We start from the raw sequence: 26,870 nt of genomic DNA on the forward strand, positions 1-26,870 counted from the left end.
AAAAAAAAGAGAAAAAACAATTACATGCAATAATAAAAATAAAACCACTGACAGAGTCAGAATACAACCTGATACCCTGTCAGTCAGGGTGCTGGTGCAGTTTTCCTCCAAAGGGTCCAGCGATGATGTGGATAAAAACCTGGTTCTTCCTCTGGAATCCAGTGGAAAAAGGCTGCCTTTGGCGTTCTAAACCTCAGTTTTTATCTAGGTAGGAAAGGCTGGGCTCGTCCTCCTGGCTGGAGCATCTCCCAATGGGATGATGTAATCTTATCAGTTATACAGTAGGACTCAATGGCCCATTAACAGAAGATACTTCCCACAGAGATAAGAATGATCACCCTTATCAGTTATGGCCCATCAACAGAAGACATTTCCCACAGAGATAAGGATGATCACCCTTCTCAGATGGTAATAGAATATGTATGTTGTATTGTAAACCAGGACACCAACATAAACATAACAGATGATTGGGGATACAGGCAACATAAAGTCACTCTAGGACATTGCATTAACCCTCTTAGCAGATGACATTTTATTCAAGGGAGGTTACTCTGTTACCTGAAGGCACTTCTATTTCCTTTTCTTTTCTCCCCTCAGTTGTATAATATTCCCTGAACACGGTGTATAGAAATTGAACTCCAAATAGCAACTTCCTTTCCCTTCCACCCTCTTTGGCAGGACAGAGACCAAGGCAGAGACCACGGGTTGGGATAACAAGTTAATGAAAGCAAACCGCCATGAACTAAGAAATGCCCAGTGACAGCAGCAATATCAATATACAAGAGGAGGAGGTGCTTTACATACAAAAGGTGTTCACCACCTCGACATAGTTCTGCATGGCTGCCAGGACAAAGACAAGATGGTGGCTGCTCCCACACAGTGCCAGACAAAGACAGGATGGCAGGTGCTCCCCCCAGCGCTCTCCTCGTCCCTGAGCTGGGAACAGGAAAACAATGGACAGCCCCCAAAACCTAGATTGTCCCCGTTGAGCCACACTGTTGCTTCGGACTCTGGGCTTGATTCCGCACTGCTCCGGCTGGCACCGGTGTCGCTGGTTTTGACTGCTCCATCCAGGTCCACTTGGCTCCTTTCAGCTTGGGTCAGACCCAGCTGAGGTCTACGCGTTTGGATCTACAATAACTTTGCAAAAGATTTCTGTTACTGTATTACTTTAGCTGATACAGTCCATTTAAATAAATGTGACTCCTTAATAGACCTGTTGCCTCCGATGAGGACTACTGTTTACCCTGGGATAATTCTGCTCTTTCATATTTCCCGCACTTCTGTACCCTACTACAGTGACAAAAATTAAATACTTCCTAGAGATAGTAAAATGACTGAACAGAAGAAGATTACTTGCCATTTCTGGTAACTTACTTTCTCTCTGCAGTACATGGGGCAGCAGTGTGGCTTCATTCAGCCTTCCAGCTTCTGGACTCATATATGGGATGATATACATGGGATGTATAACATTGTTTCCTTTTCTAATTTTGTTTCAGCTTTCCAATAATATCCATCCTTTCTTAAATAATTTATACTCTTTCCCATTGATTTCATTAGTGCTGCATCCAATTTACTTGAATAGTAGAGCTTATCATCTTATCATTCTGGCTTCTGTACTGACTTTAAGTTGAATGCACCATTACTTCCTTACACAGGAGCACTTGAAAGCACTTCAGACTGATGTTTCTCATATAATCTCGCACAACTCCTTTAAACTTGATAGTTAATATAGGGCTATGAAGCTACCTTTTCTTCCCTTTCTGCAGAACTGTTCCTTTCAATATTTTTGTTTTAACTTCCTTTTTCTTTCATCTTGCTATCTAATGCTGATGAGAAAATTTCCTTGAAAATATGGATTTTCAACTAAATTAACTTTTTCAAAAAGTATAATCTTGTGAAAATTTACTTCATCAATACATATGCCTGACCCCAAAACTTCCATAAAAAATTCTTCTGTATATTTTTCAGTTTTTCAGCAGTACACCAAAGTCTGTCCAATATCCTGATCTTTTTGGTTCTCATTTTGTACTATAGCTAATATTTTATAGTTCTTACTTGAATGGCAAATATGATCTCGTTTTCTATTTCGAGATTTTATATGGTTTCATTTCAGAAATTCCCATCTGAGTCATAGCTTATGTTTCCCTACATACAGTCATTTTAAGGTCAAATCCAGTTGCTCACAAGTTGGAAGCAGATATTCTAAAGGAAGATTTCTCAAAGAAAATCTAGGAAGCAGCTGCAGGTTTTTCTGACATTATTCTAACATATATTAAGATATAAAATAAATATGAGCTTTTTTTTTCTCTAGATCTACATACACTTATGCACAGAGCCTTTTTATGTGTGCACACACAAGCACCACACAAATAATTATGATCTATGATGACCTGGTAGCTGTCCAGACTGTCCTCTGCTTCATAGCAACTTGAAAAAAACTTATATTTTTTTTTTCCCCTTTCATTCATCCTTTCTTGAAATTTGGCTTTTTGGCCATTACCTTTTAGCAGTTCTGTAAAATAATTTTCTGTAAAAGAATGACATTGTAGACCGCACAGCTATTTATTGCTGAGTTATAATCCTGCATATAAGTGTTTATCTCTCACTCCTTCTGAGCAGAGAGAAGCAAGTAGAAACACCTGTAAAATTTGTAGAGCAGTGCATGAATATGTATGCATTGAAAATGCAGTAATGTGAAAATAGAACTTTTTTATTTTGCAAAGAATTATATGAACAATATGATTGCCTTTCATTCAAATTTTTGCTAAATAACTGAAAATTATCATAATAAATTCTTGTAACAAAAAGCAAGATAGCTTTTAATCCTATAGAATGAAGTTAAGGAACTATGAAAAGCCTTCAATATGTAATTTTCAAATCAGCCATGAATAAACAACTTTAACCCTAAAATGTAGAGGAATAATGCTCAGTTAAAAAGGGCTGTGCTATCATAATGCATACATGGGTGGACTGTGTTGTGATCTTACTTGCTTTATCACATAAATTAAGTTTTTTTAATGAGAATTTTCCTTATATATCCATATAACTGTGCTATCTCACATACTTTTCCCAAAATATCAGTTAATTTCTTAACATGATCTTTTTATTACCATTTTTTAAGAATATAAGGAGGTTTTTTTGTTCTTTTTTTTTTTTTTTAATTTTGCATCCTTGTCCCTCTCAAAGCAGAATATTGAGTGCAGGTGATTTTTGGGTTAAGTTTGTTGCATGTCCCAAACTCTTACAGAGGTGATTTTATGAGAAGTTAAATATTTTTAATGACTTAACATTTCCAGGACATTTCTCCACCTCTTACAAGGGTCTCTTATCAATTCTCAAAATGATGCAGAATGTGACTAGCCATGATATATGTGATGCTTGAAAGACCTCTGAATATATCCTACAACTTGAGAATTGTTTGAGTATTAAATTTCCCCATTTTTTATTTTATTTAAACCTTTATTTAAAAATAAAACAAAGAGGGTTTTTTGCCCTTTTTTGTTTGTTTGTTTCTTTTTTTTTTTTTTTTTTGTAATTTGGGTGTCTTTAGTGTTACACTAAACCTGGTTTTGTCTCACCTCATATGGTTGAGAAATCTGTTATGAGACTTTATATTTCTGTAAGCTGTGAAGAGAGGTAATGTTTTGCTTCATGGTTTCCAAGGAAATTTTAGCAATTAGGATACTAATTTAGGCCCATTAAGTCACTAAAAAAATCACAAAGGACTGTTTTGAATTGTCTTGCTTATATCATGGGTCTTCACCCTAAAGCCAACTCACACGCAGAGATTCTTCTCATTACTATGGACCTTTGTACTGCTGATCAGAAAAAAATTGCCATTCAGTCTATGAACCTGAGCTACGTGAACCTTGCTGATGTTTCTTGCCGCTACTGTTACTTCAGTGTTGCTCTTCTCTTCTTTTTCTTAAGATCAATCAAATTATGTTTGATCCAAACCCATGATAACTTGAAAAGCAAGTTCTTTGCGGTCAGCAGGCGGCAAGCAGCTAGGCTGCTGAGAGGTATTCCTCTTCATGTTGGATTTCTAATGTCAAATTTTCTCTCTTTTTCAGTCAGTGGTGCAGGTCCTTATTTCCACCTTCACTGTGCAGTGAGTGCATGATGCTCAGCACTATTAGGCTAAACAGAAAAGTTGACTAGGTCTACCTGGCGGATGTTCATTCTTCTTTCCTTATGGGAATGGTTTTGGAAAATCAAGATGACAATATGTCATAGCACCTCATCTTGCACTTTTTTCATGAAATCTAGTAAAAGATCTAGTAAAACATTAAAAATGTTTTACCTCAGAATTACTTGACAGTTATATTATTTGTTATCTCCTGAGCAGTGTAGAGAAAGAATCTTTCATTTTGAATAGCAAAATAGTAAACTGTCCAGGTTATGCACACTTTAAGTTGTTTAGATTTCTTTTAATTAGGAAAAAAACCCTGCATTTAGACCATTATAACAATGCAATATATATATTGTGAGTCTAAAATCAGACAGAGAATAAGTCCTGTCTCTGGTAGGCTAAAGCTAGGTTTTTATAAACTTGAAGAAAAGACTTGAGCTGTTTTTTCAGATTAAACTTGTCTGTTCTGAATTTCAGAAAAGATTATCTAACCCAAATATACTGAATTCAAATTTAAAGCTATGGTTGTTTTAAAGTCTTGAATTCACCTACATTTTCTGACTCTCTATTGTTCTTGAAAGACTAAATAACTGTATCAGGGAGCTTATTTTGTGCCAGTCAAAACAATTTGCCTTAAAACAGTACTTTAAGAAACCCCTTAACCAAAAATTGTGGCTGAAAAAAATGCTTGAGAAGCACATTCCTAGAAGCCTAAAAAGAACTGGAGGGAATGACGAGAAGTATCTTTGGAGCTGGAGTGTTTTCAAAAAGTGAATGTCAGGCATTCCCTTCAAAACACTGTCTGAAAAACATTCACAAAAAATATGCCACCTTTAACTTGGGCAGAAGCATTCAATGAAGTTGTCTGTTTGTTTTTGTATGTTTTAAAATGTTTCCTATTTTCTTTTATAATAAGCATTCTCTAACCATTAGCAAATTCTAGTGCTTTATCCACTGAATCCTCTTTGATAACACAAACCATAGGGGACCCTGCTTCAGTGAAAGAAGTAAACTTCTGAGTTTCAGCCTTGGCTAACATAATGATCTTCTGTTTTTCTGTTACCTGGAGCTGTTTTGTTACATGAAGATAGGAAGAAATACTACTAGAGATTTACCCAGTAACTTAAGATATATAAGACTTTGAGAAAATAATATTCTCTTGGAGATATTCTCAACTTTTATGAAGAGAAATTGATGGGGAATTCACCATAGAGACTTAATCCCTTAGGCCTTATTGCTCTGTGCAATATGTAAGATGATGATTTTAAACAGAGAATTTTACATCACTGACTTTTAAGATTTCCTAGTTTAATTTTGCAGCAGGTGGTTTATAGAGCTAAAATGTTTCAAAAATCTCTTTAAAAGTAAGTGATGTTGGTAGGACGTTCAAGCTCTATGATGATGAAGCTTCTCTGCATGACAGCAATGCACAGATTGTGTCTTGTTGCACCGAGAAAAGCAGTTTTTTTACTGACAGCTAGATGACTTATGGTGACTTTAATTTTTTTTTTTTTTTTGTTCTTTGATTTTTTGCAGCTTTCATTTGCAGCAACAACTCCAGAGTTGGCTGATAAGAAAAAATATCCTTATTTCTTCCGGACAGTGCCATCTGATAATGCAGTGAATCCAGCAATTCTGAAGTTACTCAAACATTATCATTGGAAGAGAGTAGGAACTTTAACCCAAGATGTACAAAGGTTCTCTGAGGTAAGATTTGCATAATTTCTAGTATACACAGAGAGATACTAATATCAGACTTCTAAGGAGTTAGTTCCTTTAATAATAGCAATTTAGGAAAAAGAAACAGTCCTGCTGTTTCAGTCCTCTTTGGCTTTCTCTTAGTAGGTCACATTTGCTGTACTGAATGAGCTTAATTCCCTTCTGGGGTTTATTTGAATGTCTGTAATGAAAGCTACCCATGCTTTTGCATGTCTGTTTTTTACACACAAGATCAATGCACCCCAGTGCAAAGCTTCCTTTATACTCTTTGATTTGCAAAATCATATGGTTTTGAGGGAGGCTTGCATTCTGACTCTGGTTCACTTAAAAGGGAGAAGAAATCCAATTTCATCACGTTCATTTTGTGCTCTGCTTTATTACAAGCATCAATCTGAGCACTGAGGAACAAAATCTGGTAAGTCCTTAGTTAAAAATATTGGAGGACCTTACTGAGACAAAAATGTCTGAAGCCTCAAGAACTAATAGGATCACATACAATGCACCCCACAGATCTTTCAAGTTTCGTCTTGAACAACATTTTGGTCATAGAAGTTGCAATAAAGTATGAACTAAGTGCCAAAAACGGCTTTAACAACTGAGTAAAAGAAAACATACGCAATTAATCAGAACTAGACAAGGAAAAGAGTTGCCCCATTAATTATCAGAGAGGTAAAACTAACAGAGACATGCCTGGTTGTTTGGTTGTTGGGAGTTTTTTTCTTCCTCAGCATTGATTTTTAAAAAGGCTGACTGAGCTCTGAAGACTAGCATAATTAAAACTAGGGAAGAACGCTAAGAACAGGTTAGAGCCATCTTAGATGAGTCAGATATTTTCAAATTGTCTGGCACAATTAATTCACTATGGAATACTTAAGAAATCTTCGACTCTTATGAGCTTTGAGAATTAAAGGATAAAAAGTAAATGAATTTTAGGGGGAGGGAAGAAATCTGTGTGTCTGTCTTTCCAGAAAACGCACAAAGGCCCTGGGAATTATAGGCCAGTCAGGTTAAATTTGATTCCTGGAAAGACACTTGAGCAAATATTCTGTTTGGAATCACACAGGAGATTAAAGAATGCTAAACAATGGTGAAAATGGATTTTTCAAGAATAAATTATGTAAAGCAATCTGATTTCCCTCTATGACAAGGTAACAAGTCTCAAGGAGGTGTGATAGGTGATGTGTGATATTTCATGACTTATAAAATGTTAAATGTGCTCCTCAAGATAAGTAGGGAAACTTAATCTTGGTGAAGATACTGTAAGAGTAGTCTAGTCTCTAACCAATATTCCTGCAACAAAAGTTAATTGACATCAGGTCAGTTGAATATTTGTTTATAAAACAATTGCTGAAGCAAAAAGTCACCAAAAAGTATGGTCTGCTTTACCCTTCTCTGTCTTGGAAATAATTTCAGTAAGTAGTTATCAGTGGTATACTGTCAAACAAGAAGGATGAAATTCTGTCAAGTGGTATTCTCAAGAAAGAGATAAGGTTTTCTCTAGATAGTATGATATAGAAAATGTTTATTAAATTGCAATTGATACCTGCTTGGGAAAAGCTGCAAGTACTTTGCTGAGGACAGGATTGAGTTTCATAATGATATTGATACTGGCTTTATTCCAGCCAGCAGCCAAGCACCACAGAGCTGCTTGGTCATTCCCCTAGGAATATGTCCCCATAGGTTTGGGGACAGAATCTGAAAGGCAAAAGCCAGAAAACTCAGGGGCTGAGATAAAGACAGACTCATAAGGAAAACAAAAGCCATGTGCACAAGCAAAGCAAAACAAGGAATTAGTTCATCACTTCCCATAGGCAAGCAGGTGTTCCTCCATGCCCAGTAGAGCCCGGCTCCATCACACATAGCAGTTACTTAGGAAGATAAACACCATCACTCCAAATGTTCCCCCCTTCCTCATTCTTACCCTACTTTATATACTGATTATGACATCATATGGTCTGGAATATCCCTCTGGTCAGTTTGGATCACCTCTCGCATCTGTGTCTCCTCCCAGCCCACTATACAAGCCCAGCCCCTTGCCAGCGATGCAGTATGAAAAGCAGAAAGGCCTTGATTCTGTGCAAGACCTACACAGCAATAACAAAAGCATCTCTATATTATCAATCCCATGTTCAGCACAAATCCAAAACACAGCCCCATACTGGACACTGTGAAGAAAAACTAACTCTACCCCAGTCAAAACTAGCACATTGATAAAGGTTTTAATAAAAAAAGAATATATAAATGAAAAAGTGCAACATGGCTATGTAGGCAGCAGATCTCCAGAGAAAGATATGGCAAGCACTACAATGAACTCAAAATTGAGTAACAGGCAAGATGTTTAGACCTCTTGATTTACTGTAAAAAGTAGAAAGGAAGCAAAGAGCTCTCATTGCACGACCCCGATGTAATGCAATATTAATGCTTAAGACACACAGAATAAACTATAACTCTACTTAGTGTTCATCAGATGGAATTTGGAACATCAGCTGTAATATCTTCAAGAAGGAGGTAGATCAGAGAAGTCTATTAAAAATGTTAGGCCACCTGGAAACATAATTAATGCTAAAGAATAAAAGTAAAAAAAAAAGTAAAATAGAAAGGGTAGATGCTTGAACTTTTGTTATGTAGGGTTTTTTAGGATAAAACTAAACAAACACAACACAGGGATTCTTGGTCTTCCTTTGGGACAGCCAGAGGGACTTCCTGTCTCTCAAGGTCACTTAAGAAGTTCTAAAACTGCATCTTTCAAGGGTTTGCAAGAGAGCTGCACTTGAATTCAAAGCCTCTCCATTTCTCTTGAAAGGTAAGCAACAACCTTCTGTGTCTGAAAACTCAATTTACTGTGATTCATTACAGCTTTCAAGTAAAGCTTCCTTGAATTGCCATGATTTTTATACAACATGCTGAGTCCTGTCTTCAAAATTATTAGAGCTCAATTCTTCCTTTTTCAGCTCCATGTAGAGTTTCTCCCTTCCCCATGCAGACAGTGAAAGCACAGGAAAAACTTCAAGAACTAATTAAATAGCTGTCTGGGAGCAGTGAGAAGTGGAGTAGAGCAGGAGAGCATGTGATGACTGGGCAGAGCCATCAAGAGAGGAGGGCAGACCCAGGGATTGAGGCCAGGATCAGCCAAGTGTGCAGATCATCAGGCAAGTAAGTCCATGGCAATGAAGCAGGTCCAAGGCCAAGCTGGCAAATCAATCTGCAAGTCAGGGTCAGGTGTAGTGTCTGCCGGACAGGTCTGTGGCAGAGACTGAAGACACAGGACTAAAGGCTGGATAGAGCTCCCAGAGGAAGGACCATCAAGGCTGTTAGTGACTCTCAGGTGCTGGTATAAGTCTATATATCAACTGAAACTATACTTTTCCCTCTAAAGGAACATCAGTCAAAACTATTCTTCTGGCTTTTTTTGAAAGTGACAAAATAGTTGATGCCAGTGAGCCTGGGATGTGAATGGTCCTATCTATAATGAAAATGGATTACAAGCCATTAGATCAGAAGTAATTGAATGTCTTCTCTTACTCTCATGCAAAATAAAATAAGCAGAAACAAATTAATGGGGTCTTTAGAGAAGTCTGTGTAGTAACTCAGGTGGTTTTACTCTTAGCAGTGGGAGAGTGCGGTTCTCTCATTTTTCCATCTTCAATAAAGACTGCATCTGTTTGACAGACCTCTTTCTCTTTTTTAATCTGGAGCAGTTTCAGTGTCTGTCTAAATTTCTTCCACTGGTCCTTCCACCTAAACACATGGGGGGATAGATTATCGTTCTTGCATAGGGACTTCATAACTATGTAGTTTAGTCAACAGGAGCCCTGACTGCATCTCTTTACCTGCCATCTAACTTCAGGGATTTTTGGGCTGATGCCTTTTTATCCTTAGCTATATCACTGTCTCCTGTCCCTCTGCAATTTGTACTTTGATCTCATCTCCTGAATAATTAAAGCTCACCTAACTTATATGCAGGTTAGCTGCCCCTTAAAGTCATCAAGCTGTCTTTTAGTTTACTTTGCCTTGTAATGAGACAGTTCTCTCAATTGCTTAGTTTATCTTTATCTCTGAAGGCCATGATCACAGAGGAGCTCTTTCTTCTATTTCCTTTGGGAATCCTTTCTGCTGAAGATTTGGGTTGTCACTCACATCCTTTTCTTGGTCAAAAATCTTCTCTTTCTTATTAAAAAATGTTATATCTTCCGTATTCTCCAGGTCACAAAGAGAGAGAAGGGGTAGGTAGAGAGAATGGAGAATTTTATGTCACTGTTCTTTCAGTTCTTGGAGCACATGGACAATATCTATACATCCTACACTGCTGTTGTGGCTTGAGACTCCCTTTCTCAGCGTTACTTGGATTCAAGGATTATGACTTTTCAAGTGACCTGTATTCTATGGCTGCCAATAGTTGAGCTCGCTGTTAGCATCCTCTGTGAGTTCTTCAGGTCTCTTTGTACAACCATAAATATTCCTTCGATTGGGTTAATGTATAAATTGTGTAAGTTGACTTGCTATAAGAATAATGTACACACTTCATCAATTCTGTTACTTAAATAGGACAAATTCATACCTACTGTGCTTCTGTGTCCTAGATTTTATGGATTGCTGCCCTGTTTTCATCCTCTGGGAGAAGATTCTGTTTCAAAAGTTAACTCTGGGGCAAAGATTTATAAATTAGGTTACAAAATATCTCCAGGATTTTCAGCACAAAGTGTTTGCTGTGCTATATAACTGTAGGGTAATTTAAGTTGGGAGAGATCTTGGGAGGTCTCTCATCCAACCTGCTGCTCAAAGCCAGGCTAGCTTTTGTGTTTACCAGCCCTGAAGAGTTATAGCTGTTTGTCCTGGTTCTGGGCAGGAAGGGTTGGTTTTTGCAGTATCCGGAGGGGACATCTCCAGGACCTGGAAGTTATTCTATACCACCTCACCTCCTTGCTGGGATTTGGGGGAAGAAAGTCTCTTCCAGTGAGAAGGAGTCCCTTCCAGCTCAGCACAGTGTGGTGGAGGGAGCAGTCGGGAATTGTTTCCATATGAATTGTTCACATCTTTCTTACTCCTTCTGTCATTAGTATTGGTGCTGTTACATTTCCTTCTCTTATCTCATTGCTGATTCCAGTAAATCGTTCACATCCTGTGATCTTCACCTTTTGTGCCTCTGACTTTCCTCTCCATCCCATCACAGGGGAAGGGAAAGAGGTTGTGAGCAAGAGGATCACAGTTTCACTGGAAGCACTGAACTGGAGAATAACATTCCTAAACCACAACACTGTTGCACACACAGTTTTCAGAAAAGGCCTGACTATGTCCTGTTTCTGATTCACAGATGAGCTTTCAGCTAATTTAAATTTTATGCAGTGGTTGGTGTCTCAAGTTTTACTGCTACCTGTTTGGGATTGTATTTTGAATTAGGCAAACCAAGCAATATTCCTGTGGTTTGTAGTCCTTCATGATTGCAGTCCTTCATGATTCAGTGGGAAGAGTCATGGGAATAAAGTTATACTTAACTATCAGTAAGTCAAAACATTTGGACGCCACCACTATTGAAGAAGGTGTAAAGGACGCAGAATATGACTGGGAAACAGAAAAATGTATACTTATTACTGGTTTTCAGAAAATGTTTTATTTGCTTATGAGTAATTCCAGTTTACCTTGCTTCAGTACTTTTCTGTTATTTCCTGCATATTTTTCATTGTATTTATACACCCTTTTATTTATAGTATGTTTCAAACTGGAAGTTGGCGCTTGATTGCAATGATGCACTAAAAGGGCTTCCTTATTTTGTGATGTAGACTGGCTTCAATTACTTCTTTTTGCAATCATCTTGTGTTGAAATTCATTGAAACTACATTTTAACTTAGCATTTGATAGCATATTCATGATATTTCTAGATATAAAAAATATATATATATACATTTTCCTCCCACTCAATACCTTGTCTGGGATTGTTTTTAAAATAAATTAAATTTTGTTCATCTCAAGTGAATCTTTGTTTTTCCCCACTTCTTAATAGTCATCTCTTTACATGATTTCTCTGCTTCTTCATGGAAATATTGAGAACTCATAATGTAATTTTATAAGTGTAGGTGGCATTTCAAAAAGGCAGAAGAAATGAGAAGTGTGCAGTATGATAATGAAACAGATTAACAATATCAAGATAAAATATTCTCTCCTGTGGCTGTCACAGTCTTCATTGAGTTCAATAACATCAAAATATGACAGCACAAAATCTTAAAAGAAATAAACCTTGTAAGTGGACAAAAAGACTTTTTTTTCTGGGAGACATGATGAACGGTAAGAATTTATTTAGATTATGTTCCATTTTGCACACTGACAATGCAACATCTGTGAAAATCAGCAGGCCATCAGGGTCCATTTTACCTAACTTTAAAGAATTTAGCATCTCTGAATTCCAAGTCTCATCCCAGAAAATGTAATACTGGAAAAAATAAAGTTGTTCCCAAGCAAAGCAGCTAACAGTAAGTCTTCTCAACATATGTCTGTTGCTGTGGAAAAATCAGGGTGGAAGAATTTAAAATTAATTAGAATTTTATTTATTGTAGCCTCGCTTTGTCATTGTGCAGTCTGAAAACTCACATCTGAGTTAGTGGTCAGTTGTGATAAGAATTCACTGGATGAGCAGAGGTAATGAGAGAGTTATTGTGGGGCTAAGAGGACCCAGGGAAAATAAATGAGATAACTGTTGACCTTTCAAATTTCAGCCAGAAAACAGGGTTGAGGCACTAGTTTTCAATGACTGTAGGTATATATTATGTAGATTTCATGGTGTGATTATGCTTTTTGACTTTTCTGGGGATCAAAAAGAGAAGCAGAGCTTTCCACTCTCCATCACAATTGCCAAGAAGTTTTAGGGCAGCAAGAAAAACATTACTTTTTTGTCCATGAATGAGTTGGAAGCCTCAAATATACCAAATAACATAAATGTTTAATCTGGGAGCCTTGATTAGTACACAGCAATTTCATCCTAGGAGTGCTCTATCTTCAACTTTGAACAGAAAAAAAGAAAGGCAGAAGATTAGAGGGACACAGAAGGCAATAAAAGGAAAATATGGGGGAAAAAAACTTGAAAAGAAGATACTGAGAGCAGGAAAATGGAGACATTATAAATGTAATTGTTTAACTATAAAACTCTTTAATCTCTTCCTAACTCTTTTTTCCAAAGTTTCATGTGCCTGAAAACTTCTTTCATATTGCATTATTCCCAATTCCTGGCTGATTTCTATAGCAAAATCATAGGAACAATTTAATTCAAGAATTCTTGACCTTGCAGAGAAGAATAAATTCCTCTATTCTGTCTTGTAACTATGCTTTCCTATAATTCAAGTTGAATACATTCAGAACTTCACAGAAAGGCAGTCTCTGAAAGTGACTTTTACTAATTTAAGGAAAACTGAAGTACTAGATCTAGTGTGATTCTTCTGGGTCCTGGTAAATAGAAGCTGTGAGATTATGGCAAGGTCATAAGACTATTATATAGGAAATGAGGATAAATCAGAGAGATTGAACCTTAGCCCAGGTTTGTCCCTCTTCATAGGAAATGGTGTGTACATTCAGCTACAGAGGAGGGGGTCATTTTAGGTGAGAATGGTAAATAGTAGTTAGAACTGACTGTACAGGTAGCCTTTCAGTACCTTTGCAGATGAAGACTACATAGCCTCCCTGGGCAACTTGTGCCAGTGATTGGTGATCCTTGCAGTTACAAAGGATTTCCTGATGTCCAGATGGTACTTGGTACTTCCTAGGCTTCAGTTTATGCCCTTTGATCTTGTCACTAGGCACCACTGAAAGAAGCCTTGCTTCATCTTCTGCACCTTCACGGTCCTTCTCTGGTCTCTCTCTAGTGTGTCCACGTCTCTTGTATTGAGAAGCCAAGAGCTGAACCTGCCACTCCATGTATGAGCTCAGCAGTGCTAAGTAGAGAAGGATCACCTCCCCTGACATGCTGTGACAACACTCCTTCATGCAGCCTAGAATACTATTAGCTTTATTTGCCACAAGGGCCCATTGCTGGCTCATCTTCAACCTAGTGTCTACCAGGACCATTTCCACCAAGCTGCTTTCCATTGGGCAGATCCAGCATATATTGCTGCAGGTTGTTGCTCCTCCCCAGTCCAGGACTTCGCACTTCCCTCATCGAACATGAGGCTTCTGTCAGCCTGTGGCAGTTTGACCCTATTGTGTATCACTCATTCCTCACAGTTATGTGTTATCAGCAACCTTGCTGAGGGCACCCTCTGCCCCATCATGTGAATCATTTATGAAGATGTTGAACAGGACTGCAGCCAGTTCTGACCCCTGGGGTACACTGCTACCTTCTGGGCTCCACCTAGACCTCATGCCACTGGGTGCAGGCATTTGGGCCAGTTTTCAATTTACCTCACTGTCCTCTTGTCCAGCTCATACTCTATTAACTCTCTGAGAATCTTACGGGACAACAGCAAAAGTCTTGCTGAAGTCTAGGCAGGCAATATGCTCCATCACCTTCTCAAGGATTGATGTGAAGTTTGTCTGTAGTTCCCTGACATTTCCTTTCCTCCAGTCTTCAGGCACTTCTCCCATTCACCATGATTGTTTGATTATTGACACAACACAGTATCACCTACATTGGTGTGCTCAGTAACTGCCCACAAAATCTCAGTTGGCTCATTATCCATCCCTAGGAAGAGCTCCAAATAGTGCAGCTGTTCTTCCTCATAAGGGGCAACCCCACCTCCTCATTTTCCACCCCTCCTTCCAAAGGAGCCTGTATCCCATTGCATCACTCAAGTTACATGATTATTCTACATTATCTGTGAGTTCCATAAAATAGTAGCCCCACAGCAGCTCCCTGACACAAAAGTCACCATTCTCCATAAGCATTCTCCATGCTGCATGCATTACTGTAAGGGCACTGCAGAGTGCAACCCTACATGCTGATTTCCCAAAATTATGGGAAGATTTCTCTGTTATGGTGCCTTGTAGGCACATCCTTGCTTACGTTTTGGAGGTGATCCTGCTTAGGCTGCTTAAGCTTTGCTTTGTTGATTTTGTGATCCCTTTTGGGCATGTCACTCCAGGCCCTTTGCTTATCACCTTCCCTGCCCTTTGCTGTCTCGCAGTGCTTCTGGTATCTCTCTCTCCTCTATCATTCTTAGTTTAAAGTGCCTCTTTACCAGGTCATCCGTTCTGCTGGCAAAGATAACTTTGTCCCACTCAGTGAGAAGGATCCGATCTCTCCCAAGCAAATGTTGACCCACAAACAGGGTTCCATAGCTGTAGAAATCAAAACCCTCTCACCACAATCTGCTCCACAAACAGCTGTGGATATATATTACCAGCTGCCTCCTCCCCACAACTTTTCCCCTCACCAGCAGGAGTTAGGATAACACCATGTGGGCCCCTGTGTCCCTGGATACTGCCCATAGAGCTTGAAGTCACTTTTGATACTCTCCAGGCAGCATTATTGGTACCCACATGGATGAACAGCAGGCAGTAATAGTGTCAGGAAAGCTTTGGTACCCTCTCAACATTATCTTGGATCCAGGTACCCATAAAGGAGCAAACCTCCCTAGATCATAGGTCAGGTCCACAGATGAGTTCCACTGTTTTCCACAGCAAGGAGCCACCCATTATTATTTCTTGTTACTTCTTCCTGGCAGTCTTGCATGATTTAAGTTTAGGTTTAGGGGACCCAGATACTTTGCTTGAAAGCACATTTTGGTCATCTTCAGGATTCACTACACTACGTGGGAGGGTAGTGAATCTGTCATATTTGCAAACCTTTATGTGAATCAGGAGTTTTCCTCTTGGTGCCAGAAATCACTGTCTTGGCACGGCCAACCTGAATCTCCACTGCAGCTTGGGGTCCATGGATATTGAAACTGTAGTGTCTCCAAGAAGTCGATCTGTCTGTCTGTCTCTCTTTCATCTTTCCTGCTGCTGTGCAGCCTGTGTGTCACAACCACAACTGAGACTGTTTATGCTGATTTGAATGTAGTTGTGTGCCTTTGTCTCTCTCTTCCACTTCTCATTTCTTCTGGTTTTTTTTTGTTTTTTTTTTGCGCCCCTCTGCACAAGCTTCTGTGCTTGACTGTCCCTCGGAGCTGTGCTCTGGGCTTGGCACTTACAGAGGCTTCTCCTGAGCACCAGCTGAAAGGATTTTTGACCCCCTGTAGAAGCTAGCTGCAAGAGGGCTCTAAGCACCTTGGGTCAAGGGCACCTGGTCACATTCATTAGAATTTTCTAGAGCTTTTTGGGGCCATGCTGTCATGCCTCTCCTTATCTCATCCTTGCCTGGCAGTAGCAGGCACCTTCAAGTTTCTCAGCGGATTCCTGAATTTTCTCATTATCCTTGTGCCTTGTGCCCAGAGGATCACAAAACAAAGACCATCAACCACTGCACAGACTGCTGTATCTGTTTGGGACACATAAAAAGCAATGTCTGCATGGAGATAATAAAAAGAGAGGCAGAGTGCAGCAAAAATAAATCGCAACATAGTTTTATTAAAGGAAAATTTTGTCAGAGCTGGTAAGCTAATTGATTTCTTAGAACTATTAGAGTAGATTTTAATGCTTGGCTGAATTTTATTTTGGTTGGTACAGTGCCCTGCAGGACCTGGGCAGAACAGGGAAGATCGGATGAGTGCAGGGAGTTCTAAGCCAGTTCAGAAGCACAGCCAGAGGGAAGACTGCAGCAAAGCAGTATTTTTAGGACAAATAAGTCGATAGTGACTTTTTTCTTTTTAAAAGAATAGCCCTGGGACCGAGTTTTTTAATTGTATTAATTCCTTACTTTAGGGAGAACAACTTACAAACTTGAGAAAGTTGTAGATGACACAGGGAATAAAGAAATTCCCATTACAAAATAAGAAACAGATCATCACAAGGGTTGTTCTGTATGATCTTGTTAACAGGAATCAGAAAATGAGGTGTGGTAGGCTTTACCTGTGATAAGCTTTCTAGACACTTCAAGAATATAATTAAACAGATTCCAACTGTTGCAGAACATTGCAGACATTGGTGATAATTTCAAATACCCTCTTTTTAACTCTTTCTTTGGATCATTACAGCTGTAGCCTTAAATATCTTTATTGCAGATTTAAATTTTAGTTCTGTGAAATGTTTTACAGCCTGCAGCATAGGAAGAAACTTCTCATGTGTGAATATTTTAAATCTGTGCATCAACTCTTTGGTTTTAGCAAGCAATCCCTTTCAGTGATAAATTTATGTGGATTTTAGACACACCCCATTCTTGGAGAAGAACCTCCTTTCATTGTCATTTTTTAGATCCAGTCAATCAGAATTGTAACTTCCTTCTGAAAATGAAAACTTTTGGCGTATCTAATCAGTCTTCCATTACTTTAAGGAGAACTTACTTAAGAAAAAATATTTTTTCTTTTTGTTAGAAAATATTGAATTAATCAAACACTGATTATTGAAAACTTTATGATAATAATCATACTGTTATGATACTGGAGATACACTTGAAGGTGTCTAATTTTTTGCCAAATGCCTCTTTTTTGGTCTAGATCACACAAGCTACTTGGGCATTGTATTAGCATTACCTGGCTGAATGAATGCATGAGGACTTCCAGCATACAAATTTCTAAATTTTGACTGTAATCAGTACTGTCAGAAAGAACTTGAGATCAACCCTTTCTGTAAATGTCAAAAGCTAAATCACATACATGTTAAATAGGAGTTGAATTCACTAAAGCTGTTGCAGTGGCTGTCTTGGCTTCTTCTCCAGAGAGATTGCTATGAAGGAATTTTCAGGAGGTTCATAAATCTAGGTCTGTAAAAAGTATATAGGCTTCTTATCTCTAGCTTCCAAACCTGTGGAGTTTAGTTCTTCCTCCTGATACAATTGATGGGGTAATGGATAAATCATTTTTGGGTGCATTCCCAAAATCAGAGGCAGAGATGACAGCACACAGGCCAATGAACTAGTAAAGTCAACCAAGAGTCAACACAGAGATTTCTGTATTATAAATGCTGACATTTTTCTAGGAAGTTAAAGCCTTCTTCTGGAGCTACAGGGATGTACTTCTGTACATGCAGAATTCATGTTCCAAGATAAATTTCTGGACACCAGAGTGCTACTGTCTGTATTTCAAAGGTTGAATGGAGGTCGGTGCTTTCTCTCAGAAAGCTATTCCTGCAGGTGACATTTTTGCTTTAATTTCTCGTTCAAGAACATGCCAAGGAAGTGGAAATTCTCTTTTCTGTTCCCTTCTCTTTGAATCCTCTGAAATGAATTCCGACTCACATCAGCCTACTGCCAGGATGGGGACCTAATCATCAGAGTGGCAGACGTCTGCTAACTTTTTTGGCAGTAACTCCAAGTACTTTTACTACTGCAATAAATGGGACCATAACCCATTCCAGAAGGGTACAGTGTAGGTGGAAAATGAGGAATATGTCCAGGTACTCTTAAACAGATGCATAACAAGAAATGCTTATGTTTGCTCTGCACTGCTCTGAGGGAGGAAGGTGGGTGGTGAATTCCTGTACTTCATTCTGCAAATTACACATCTACTAAAGGGAGGAGGAGTACAGAACAGAATTAGACGGTGTTGTAGAGAATGCGTTGCTTGCAAAAGTTTTTTTGAAGTTCAGCCTCTATATGGACATTCAGGTGGCAGTGTTTGGATGATAAGAAATAAGCACATGTTGTGTCGCTCCTTCTGCAGAGACTGTTCTAGTCATTCTTTAGATGTGCACAGTTAGTAATGTGGCATGAGCAGGAGTGCTTTTGCTGTGCCTTTGTTGGCCATGCAGAGACATAGTGGAGATTTGTTTTCACATGTTTTACATCCCCAGTCTATATAGGGGTTGCTAGGAGAAGCGCAAATTTCACCATGACAGACAAGACAATATATGGCATTAGCAGGTCCGAACAGGCACACCAAAGCTTCTTTAATAGTGCTCTGTGATCAACTGCAACTTTCCAGACAGACAAACTGGTGTCAAGGATGAGGGTAATCCATGAGGGCATCTCAATTGCACACCCAGGATGCAGTGACTTTTCCTAATAAGTAAATAAACAGTAGTATTTAGAAGAATGCATCAGTCAAAGTGTATGTGTGAGAAACAAGAGGCTCTGGCTTTGCAGTTATCAGGAGCGGTGCTTTGCATGGTGATTGCTGAAACCATGGCTTCCTACAGAAGCAGGAATCTGTCCATAAAACAAATGTCCTATTCAATGTAGAGCTTACACCCCCATAGTTCCTCTTTCCTTCTAGCAAGAACACAACAAAATGCTTGTTTGCAGTCACTAAGAAGGAAGGAGGAATGTTTTCCATAGACCTTATTTGACTCATTTTCCCCCCTTGCTTTTTGCTAAACTCTTCTGAACCTTGTCATGTCTCCAGCTTGAAAACTTCCTTTCTGTGATCCTTCTGCCTCTTGAGGTTGCAGGTAGTAGAGGTGTGCTCTACTGTACCCTTCATTTATCTAAAGTGAATCTGTAGATGAGATATTAATTTTATACAGAAGGAGTGCAGGAGCCAGCTACATATTTTTTATCAAAAGTGTATTATGAAAAGTGTAGCTTTTCATTTCCTTCAAGTCATTTTCATCACTGCCCAGCTTCTTCAAGAATTGTCCACGTTTTTAAGACATCTTCTCTAAGACTGTAAAACTTCAATTTATGTCAGCACTAAAATCACTAGCTGGAAGGTATAAGAGGGTGAATCTATTTCAGAATGCAACAAATTATATAAATTTTGATTTTTCACTATATGTTTTTCTGTCCAGTCCTGATAACCATGTAAGAATTCATAGGAGTTCACAGACTCTTAAGCTGTCATGAATCCAAATTGCCAAGCTCATGTAGTGTGTTGCATGTGAAGTTCCCAGCTCTGATATGTTTCTTTGTCTTTACTGAAAAGTTATATTCCTCATAGTACCAGAGATTGCAGGGCTGTTGGCATCACATTGAAATTATATTCCCTGGAGAAGAGGAGGAGAGAAATATATGAATTACCTTTTGATTATGCAGTACACACTGCACTGTAGCCTTTAGCTCTTATTTTGTTTTCTAGTAATTTTCTTCATTTTAGCTGTAGTTTTATTTGTTTAATTTTAGGCTGTATGATGTTCTGATGCACTAGCAAACCAATTTGCCTAAAGCCTAGTAAAATTCTCATGTTTTGCCTCTGTCAGGTCTAATGGCTGCAAAAGTGTTTGCTCTTGTCTTGCACTGGTGGTACAGACAAGTGCTCTGTGTTCCATTTGTCAGTCTTCTGCAAATCAGTCCAGAGGTTTTCCCTCAGACCAGCTTTGCTTTGCTTGTCTAGCTTGCTGAAATGAAAACCACAGTATGAAGTTTTCTGTGGTGGATATCATCACCAATGATTTAATGGATGTTTTTTGTTTATATGAATACTGGATGCTTTAGGGTGAAAGGCACAAAGGCAAAAAGCAACTACTCAACACTGTCCTGGAAACCAGCTGTTTTGAGCTTTTCACTTCTCTTAAATTTACTTATAATTTCTGCAGCTCTACAAATACAAAACTAATCCCTCTACATTGAGTGCCTTGTTTAGCTTAAATTTGTGTCCTTAGAATATTTTGCATAACTTGTTTCATTCTTTCCATATAAAGTACTTTCTTAAATTTACCTGTGATAAAGACTCTTCCTGTGGCAAGATTCCTATATTTTGTTGACCAACACCCTTAGGCAAATTTTTGACTCAAATAAAGGTAAAGATTAATTCGGAATGGTCTCGATAAAACAGACGACTAGATTCAGAATTGGTCCCCTTAAATATTTACTGTATTGACAGGGTGTGAGCCATGTAAAGTTTCAGTTTTTCAGATGACTGAGGACAGGGCTGCATAACTGATGCCTCAGGGCCGGAATGCTCCCTTTTCTTACAGGAATTGCACTGTGTTTGGGATTCATTTTGTGTAGTATTAACTACAGGGGAGGGAGATTATGATCTGTAGCTGAGTGAGATGATGGGTGGAGGGGTCAAGAGCACAGCGTGCAGGGTGATGGGAACAAGAGAGACTACAGGAGCAATAAAGCAAGGTGAAGGGACACCTGCCTCAAATGTCTTTAGTCCCTTACTGGAAAATACAGAAGAACAGTGCTCTGTTGTGGCAGCTATTCTCATTGATCAGAATTTAGCAAAAGTAATCAGGCAGCTTGAAATATGGAACATACTGAGGTTTGAATACAAGCTTAACATATTTTCATAAGAAAAAAATGTTTAATTGAAAATAAATTAATTAATTTTTATTTCTCTTATGGAAACATCACTTCTGTGGAATTACTGTTAAACAGTCTGTGGAAATTTATGATGAAGTAAGTGATTTTCATTTACTAAAAAGCAACCTTAAGCAAGGCTCCCAGATCCTTTGAATCTGTGGTAGAAATTCTATGCCAATTTAAAATAAAACTGTAGACAAGAACTAAACATACATTGGTTTTCAATTATTAGAGTGAAAGACCTCTTTCTTGTAAAACTTAACATAAGAATGAAAGACAGGGAGGGAAAAATACTGCATGTCTTTTCAGATGTACATAGTATGTATGTTTGAATTTCAGTCAGCAATGCAACAAAAGAAAAGCAATCTCAGCTGTAGCTAGGGTTAGCTGCAAACTTTGTGGAAAACAAAAAATAGCTAAATAGAATTACTTGATAAGCACATGCTGAACTCTATGGGATCTAAGATTCCAGATTTTAAGAATATGTCTGCACCAAAAATATAAAAGTTCTTGCCTGTCTCCTATACAGAAAGAAGTTTCAAAAAGAATTTTGTTTATTAAAGCTAAGATCCTACCAGCATCCATCACATGATTTTGATGCAGTGCTTTCTCACTAAAGCATTGTGCCCTCCATTTTTCAGAAATTCCTACTGATAGAGTTCCTTTTGGCATTAAGATATTTGTATTTTTCTTTTAAAAGTGTGTTACATTCCAGATTTTAATACAGTGGTATAACAATCTTTCCCTGAGATTCTGTTGCTGACTGCAACATTATATGGTAGGCAGTATCCTTTTAGTCAGTTTGGATCAGCTGTCCTGGCTAAGTCCCCTCCCAACATCTTAGCTATTCCAAGGGGGCAGGAGACAGAGAGAAATCCTTAATGCTGTGCAAGCATGATTTAGCAATAGCCCAGACCCTGGTGGGTTATCATTGCTGTTTTAGCCACCAGTGCAGAGCACAGCGACACACAGGCTGCTGTGAACAAAGCTGAGTTGATAACTTAATTCCAGCCAGACCCAGCACATCATATTATCCCTTTGTGCTCAGGGTGCTGCCAGAGAATGAAAGTCATCAGTGTTTTTAATGAGTAGATCATAAACAGTTAAAAAAACCCCCTACTTTCTGCCAATAACAAAGAATTTGCCTTTTTTATTATATGCAGGGATTTATTTTCATTTCAAAAATGCAGACACGGAAGTACAAATAAATGAGGGGGTGGGAGTTAGACTGGATCCAGTGAAAATTTCAAAATGAGAAAGTTTGATTTTATCTAGTCAAAATGTAGGTTTTTCTTGGTTTGCTAAGGGAAAGTGCTGCAGATTCTAATTAATGCATAATAGATGCATAATCCTGTTGTTCCCCATGTATTCATGCTCAAGAACACCAGAAGGCTGGGAAATGCACTACCATCTTTGTCACTGTTTTAGTGGTTGGTGAGGCACGTTAAAAAATGTGTCTTATTTAATCTTTAACTTCCAGTCACTATATTTTATGTATTTTTGTCTGCTAGATTAAAGAGATTGAAGTTAGAAAATCTCCATAAGTAGGTAATTTATCATGTACAGACTATCATCAAGATCCAGTTCTGTCTTAATCCATCTTAGAGCTCATTTAGTCTCTTTCTGTACAGTCTATTTCCAAACTGCAAATCAATCTTATGGTTTTCCTCTAAAGTTTGAGCTTTATCTTGGCATTGCTTTTAGTGGAAAAATTGGATAGAATTGGTTGTCTTCAGTTTTGGGAGAAGAGTGTAAGTTCTGTAGTAGTACTGTCGGCACTTTAAGCATATGTCTTTTTTTTGCTAGGCATATATGTTGAAGTGCACATCTTTTTGCACGTGGCCAGAGATTGCCTTCAATCTATTCTGCAATCCAAATATAGGCTGGCAAACTCTGAACTGTGCCCAGCTAAAGAGTGAGTAGGGCTAAGGTCTCCAGATAGGGGTGTCTGCACATCAAGGGCTGTGTAAGATGGTCTGCTGGTGCAGGAAGAAAATTGTCACATTTACATTTGTTTTTATTTTTATCTTAAAAAAAAAGAAATTAAGCTTTACTAATATTTGGTGTACAGATTGACACTGATGCATTTAGCTAATCCATGTGTCAGATAGTCACGTAGGGTTCCTGAAGTGTCCTGAGGGAAGAAGTGCTACTTCACAACACTGGAGAGTTGAGAGTGGCATTCTCACTCATTCTTTCACTTTCAGCTTATTCCATGTACTACTGTTTACACGTGTCCAGTTAAGTGGATTTATGGATTATATTATCTAGCTTTCACTAAACTACAAAATGGACAAGGGGCTTAAAAAAGATTCTTGCACAGCAACTGTAGATTGAAGATAATACTGATAATGCCAATAGAAGTGAACAGGAAGAAAATGACAGAGCTGACATTTCTCCTCCTGCTAGTACTAGCTCTTTATCAGTCACATTATGGATAGCAACTATGACGAGCCAAGCAGATCTGTCATGAAGTGAAGAAAAAACAAACAAACAAACCAAATTATCAAGACCATTTGAAATATAGATTTATAGCTACTGTTGCTAATAGTAAACCTTGCTCTAAAGGTATATTGTGCCTTGAGATATTTGATATTGACAGTAAATGAAGCCATTGAGATTAGATAAACATTTAAACTTTGAGCCTCCAGAACATGAAAACAGGCCTCGTGTTGTGTAAAGTCATGTGATAGTCTGTCCAGTACTTTACATAGCTAAACATAATGCTAAATGTTTAAAAGAAGACTGAATTTTCTTACTTAATAGAAAAATACAAAAAGGCCCATATTACTGAGGCAACACTTGTTCTTTTTGCTCCAGTGAAAATGGCTGAAATGATGCATGGCAAACAATAGGGTGACAAACTCCACTGGTCAGCAAAATACTGTTTTAAGAGGCACAGAAGAGTTGCTGAAGAGTTGAAGAAACATATTAAAAAAAATCATGCAGTGTAGGATGTTGGGAGTGTCTGAAAGTATAGATATTTCTAATGTGTCTCAGGTATTTGTTGGGTTCTATTTTATTAATGAAACATAAGGAATTACTTCTCTGTGAGCCGTTGAAGGAAATATGTACTGCAGAAGGAACATTTTCAGCAGTAATAATAAGAGTCATATTTTATGGAAAAATTGTGTAAGTGTAATCACTAATGGAGCAGCTGGTACAAAAAAAAGTGTATTTCAGAGGGTTGCAGAGCTAGGATCATGTGTGAAATTCCTTTGGTGTGTCAGTCATTGGCAAGCCCTTGCAGCAAAGAGGCAGGAGCTGAGCTGAAGTCATGCAGGGTGCTACTGATGTGGTTAATCTTATATAAAAAAGACCTCATAAAGCTTAATCTAGTAGAATCTATTATATAGCATTTTGAACTAAGAGACACACCACATTATAAGGTATTCTCAGTTTCTCCATTTCTCCTCTCCTTTAGGACCATAATTAAGAATATCACATCATCTGGTAATAACAGGGAATCAGGGCAGGGAGAGATAGAGGGAAGATTCCTGTCCTCCTTTCTCTAATATACTTTTTCAGATCCAAATATCAGTAGTAGAAGATACTTCCCTTACTTTGATGTATTCATGTAATGTGGAGGAAAATATGGTTCCATGTCAATAGATTGTTATTTAAACATTTATTCACACAAATCAGTAATGAGTGGTCAGTTTCCTAAATACTCTAGTAACACCTGCACTCCTAGATAATATTCACCAAAGTTTTCTGGCATTGAAATAAATGAATGGATGGAAACTTAATTATTCAGATTGCAGTATCCACAAATGTAAATTTAAACATGTCTGCAGAGCTTTAGCAGAAATGTTATGTAAAGAAAGAGAACATAATTAAAAAAAAAAAAAAGTCTTTCTTCTAACTCCCAGTCTAGTATAGCTTCTTCTTGCCAAAAACAGAGTTTGTTTCTATGGACAAAGGGAGAGTCTTCTATGTCTCTTACTTGTTTAAAGGAGGGAGATTAATTTTACAGGCAATTAATGTTACAGTTTGGTTTTGGGTTTTTTAGTGTCAAATGGGTATTTTCCTTCTGACTAATTCAAAACATATAACAAATGGCATGGAATTTAAAACTTATAAATAGACAGAAGTTATTTTGAGGGAGATTATTCAATTCCATTGAATTCAAATGTGTAGCCTGTAAAGATGTTACACGTATACTCTCCTTCCTAGGAGGGATAAAACATTGTATATGCTTATGAATGTACCAAACATTTTTTCATACCAGATTGTTGTTTGGTCTTGTTGGGATATAGAAGTCTGATTCCAGGTTTTCTTTGAATTCCAGACACAGTCCAAGAGGTTAAGAAGAAAAGGGCAGCAACACTAAAATGAATTAGGACTTACGGTCAAAGAGATCCATACAAAGTCCATACAAACAGACATAATTTTTACCACTTGAAGCTGCCAACAAGTGGCCCAAAGATACAGATTGAAACTCATTCCTTAGTTTGCAGCATAAAGCACTTCAAGTAGTTCTCATCTGGAATTCTTACCTAGAAGATTTTGTCTTCTGGTTTCCATACTGAATTAAGGACTTCCTCTCAGACAGTACTGATAAACTGCTTACATTTTTGTATGATTTTCTACTCATGGATAAAATTGGCATTATTTTCTTAAACCAAATAGCTTGTATTAATGTGATTCTGGAGGACTCTGCAGGAAAAGAGAATGTGAAGCCAAAGAAATGAAAAGATGCCACCATGTTGTTTTTGTTTTTTTTTTTTTTAAACTACATTGCTGTAAGAATGAGTGCAAGCCCCAAAAGGCTGCTTAAGACAGTCTGCCAAGATGCAGCACAAGGCCTATTCAGAATCCCATTGGGAATAATATAAAATAATATGCAGAACTTATTTAGAAAGGACTTGATATGAGACATCCAAGATATTATTTTTATTTAAGAAATTTCAGGAAAAGAAACTGCAAGGAAGAAATCTCAGAACATAGAAGTCTGTCAAAGAAGAGAAAGAGCAATTAACAAAGGCATTAAAGGATTCAAACAGACATGTAAAACAGCCAGAGGAAAATCTCTTTTCTAGAAAGACTTTTCACAGGTAACTGCAGTAAAGCATCAGCCAACAATTGAAATCTCAGTGGAGGAAGTATGTGAATCAAACTGAGACACTCAAGTACAGTAAATTATCACCACCATATGGTGTCCTTCTGAGGATTCTGAAGTAAATAAAGTGTGAAATAACAGTCATACGCCATTGCAGAAAATGTTGCTGCAAGGTTTTCTTCATTATTAAAAAAGATATTTATATAGTTACTGTATTTTCTTTAATTTTGGAGAATTAAGGGATAATCCCCAAATTCCAAAATAAAGTTTAATCATCTACTAGTCCTAGAAAAGAGGATGAAAATTCTCTAATAATAACAGTACATTTTCTTGCTTTACCTGAATTTAACTTTGATTAAAAATTGAATTTAATTCACTTAGCACATGTGAATTGATTACATTAACTGGAATGGGTTAACTGAGCTATTAACTACCTTACTTATCTAAATTAGTGCTTTCCAACGAATGTGATTGTGAATTCTGTCAATTTCTAACTTGTTTGGTTTTTTTAACAGAGGTGATTGCTCTCCAAAGCCTTTAGCAGAGGACAATCATGTCTCTCATTATGATTTTGGGAAAATCACTCGTGTAATATATGATAGTGCCATTATCAGTTTTTAGGGGAAAGAGGTGGGAGGCAGAGAGATTAGAAAGAGAAATAGTAGTTTAGTCTGTAACTTTCTTCTCTCCAGGTGATATGAACTACTGTAGCTTCCCTTATATCAGAGAGTGTCGTTTAAACATTCATTATT

The 26,870-nt window shown here is 37.9% G+C and overlaps 1 protein-coding gene across 1 annotated transcript in view; it reads left to right on the top strand.

Annotated features, from left to right (window-relative positions):
- GABBR2 (gamma-aminobutyric acid type B receptor subunit 2) overlaps positions 1-26,870 on the top strand; it is a 457,122-nt gene that overhangs the window by 180,770 nt on the left and 249,482 nt on the right. The window contains exon 3 of the mRNA XM_062500339.1: positions 5,672-5,842. Within this exon, the coding sequence (XP_062356323.1) occupies positions 5,672-5,842 (171 nt within the window). The remainder of the gene's footprint in view (positions 1-5,671; positions 5,843-26,870) is intronic.

Source organism: Cinclus cinclus, chromosome 1 (assembly GCF_963662255.1).
Source record: "Cinclus cinclus chromosome 1, bCinCin1.1, whole genome shotgun sequence".
NCBI lineage: Eukaryota > Metazoa > Chordata > Aves > Passeriformes > Cinclidae > Cinclus > Cinclus cinclus.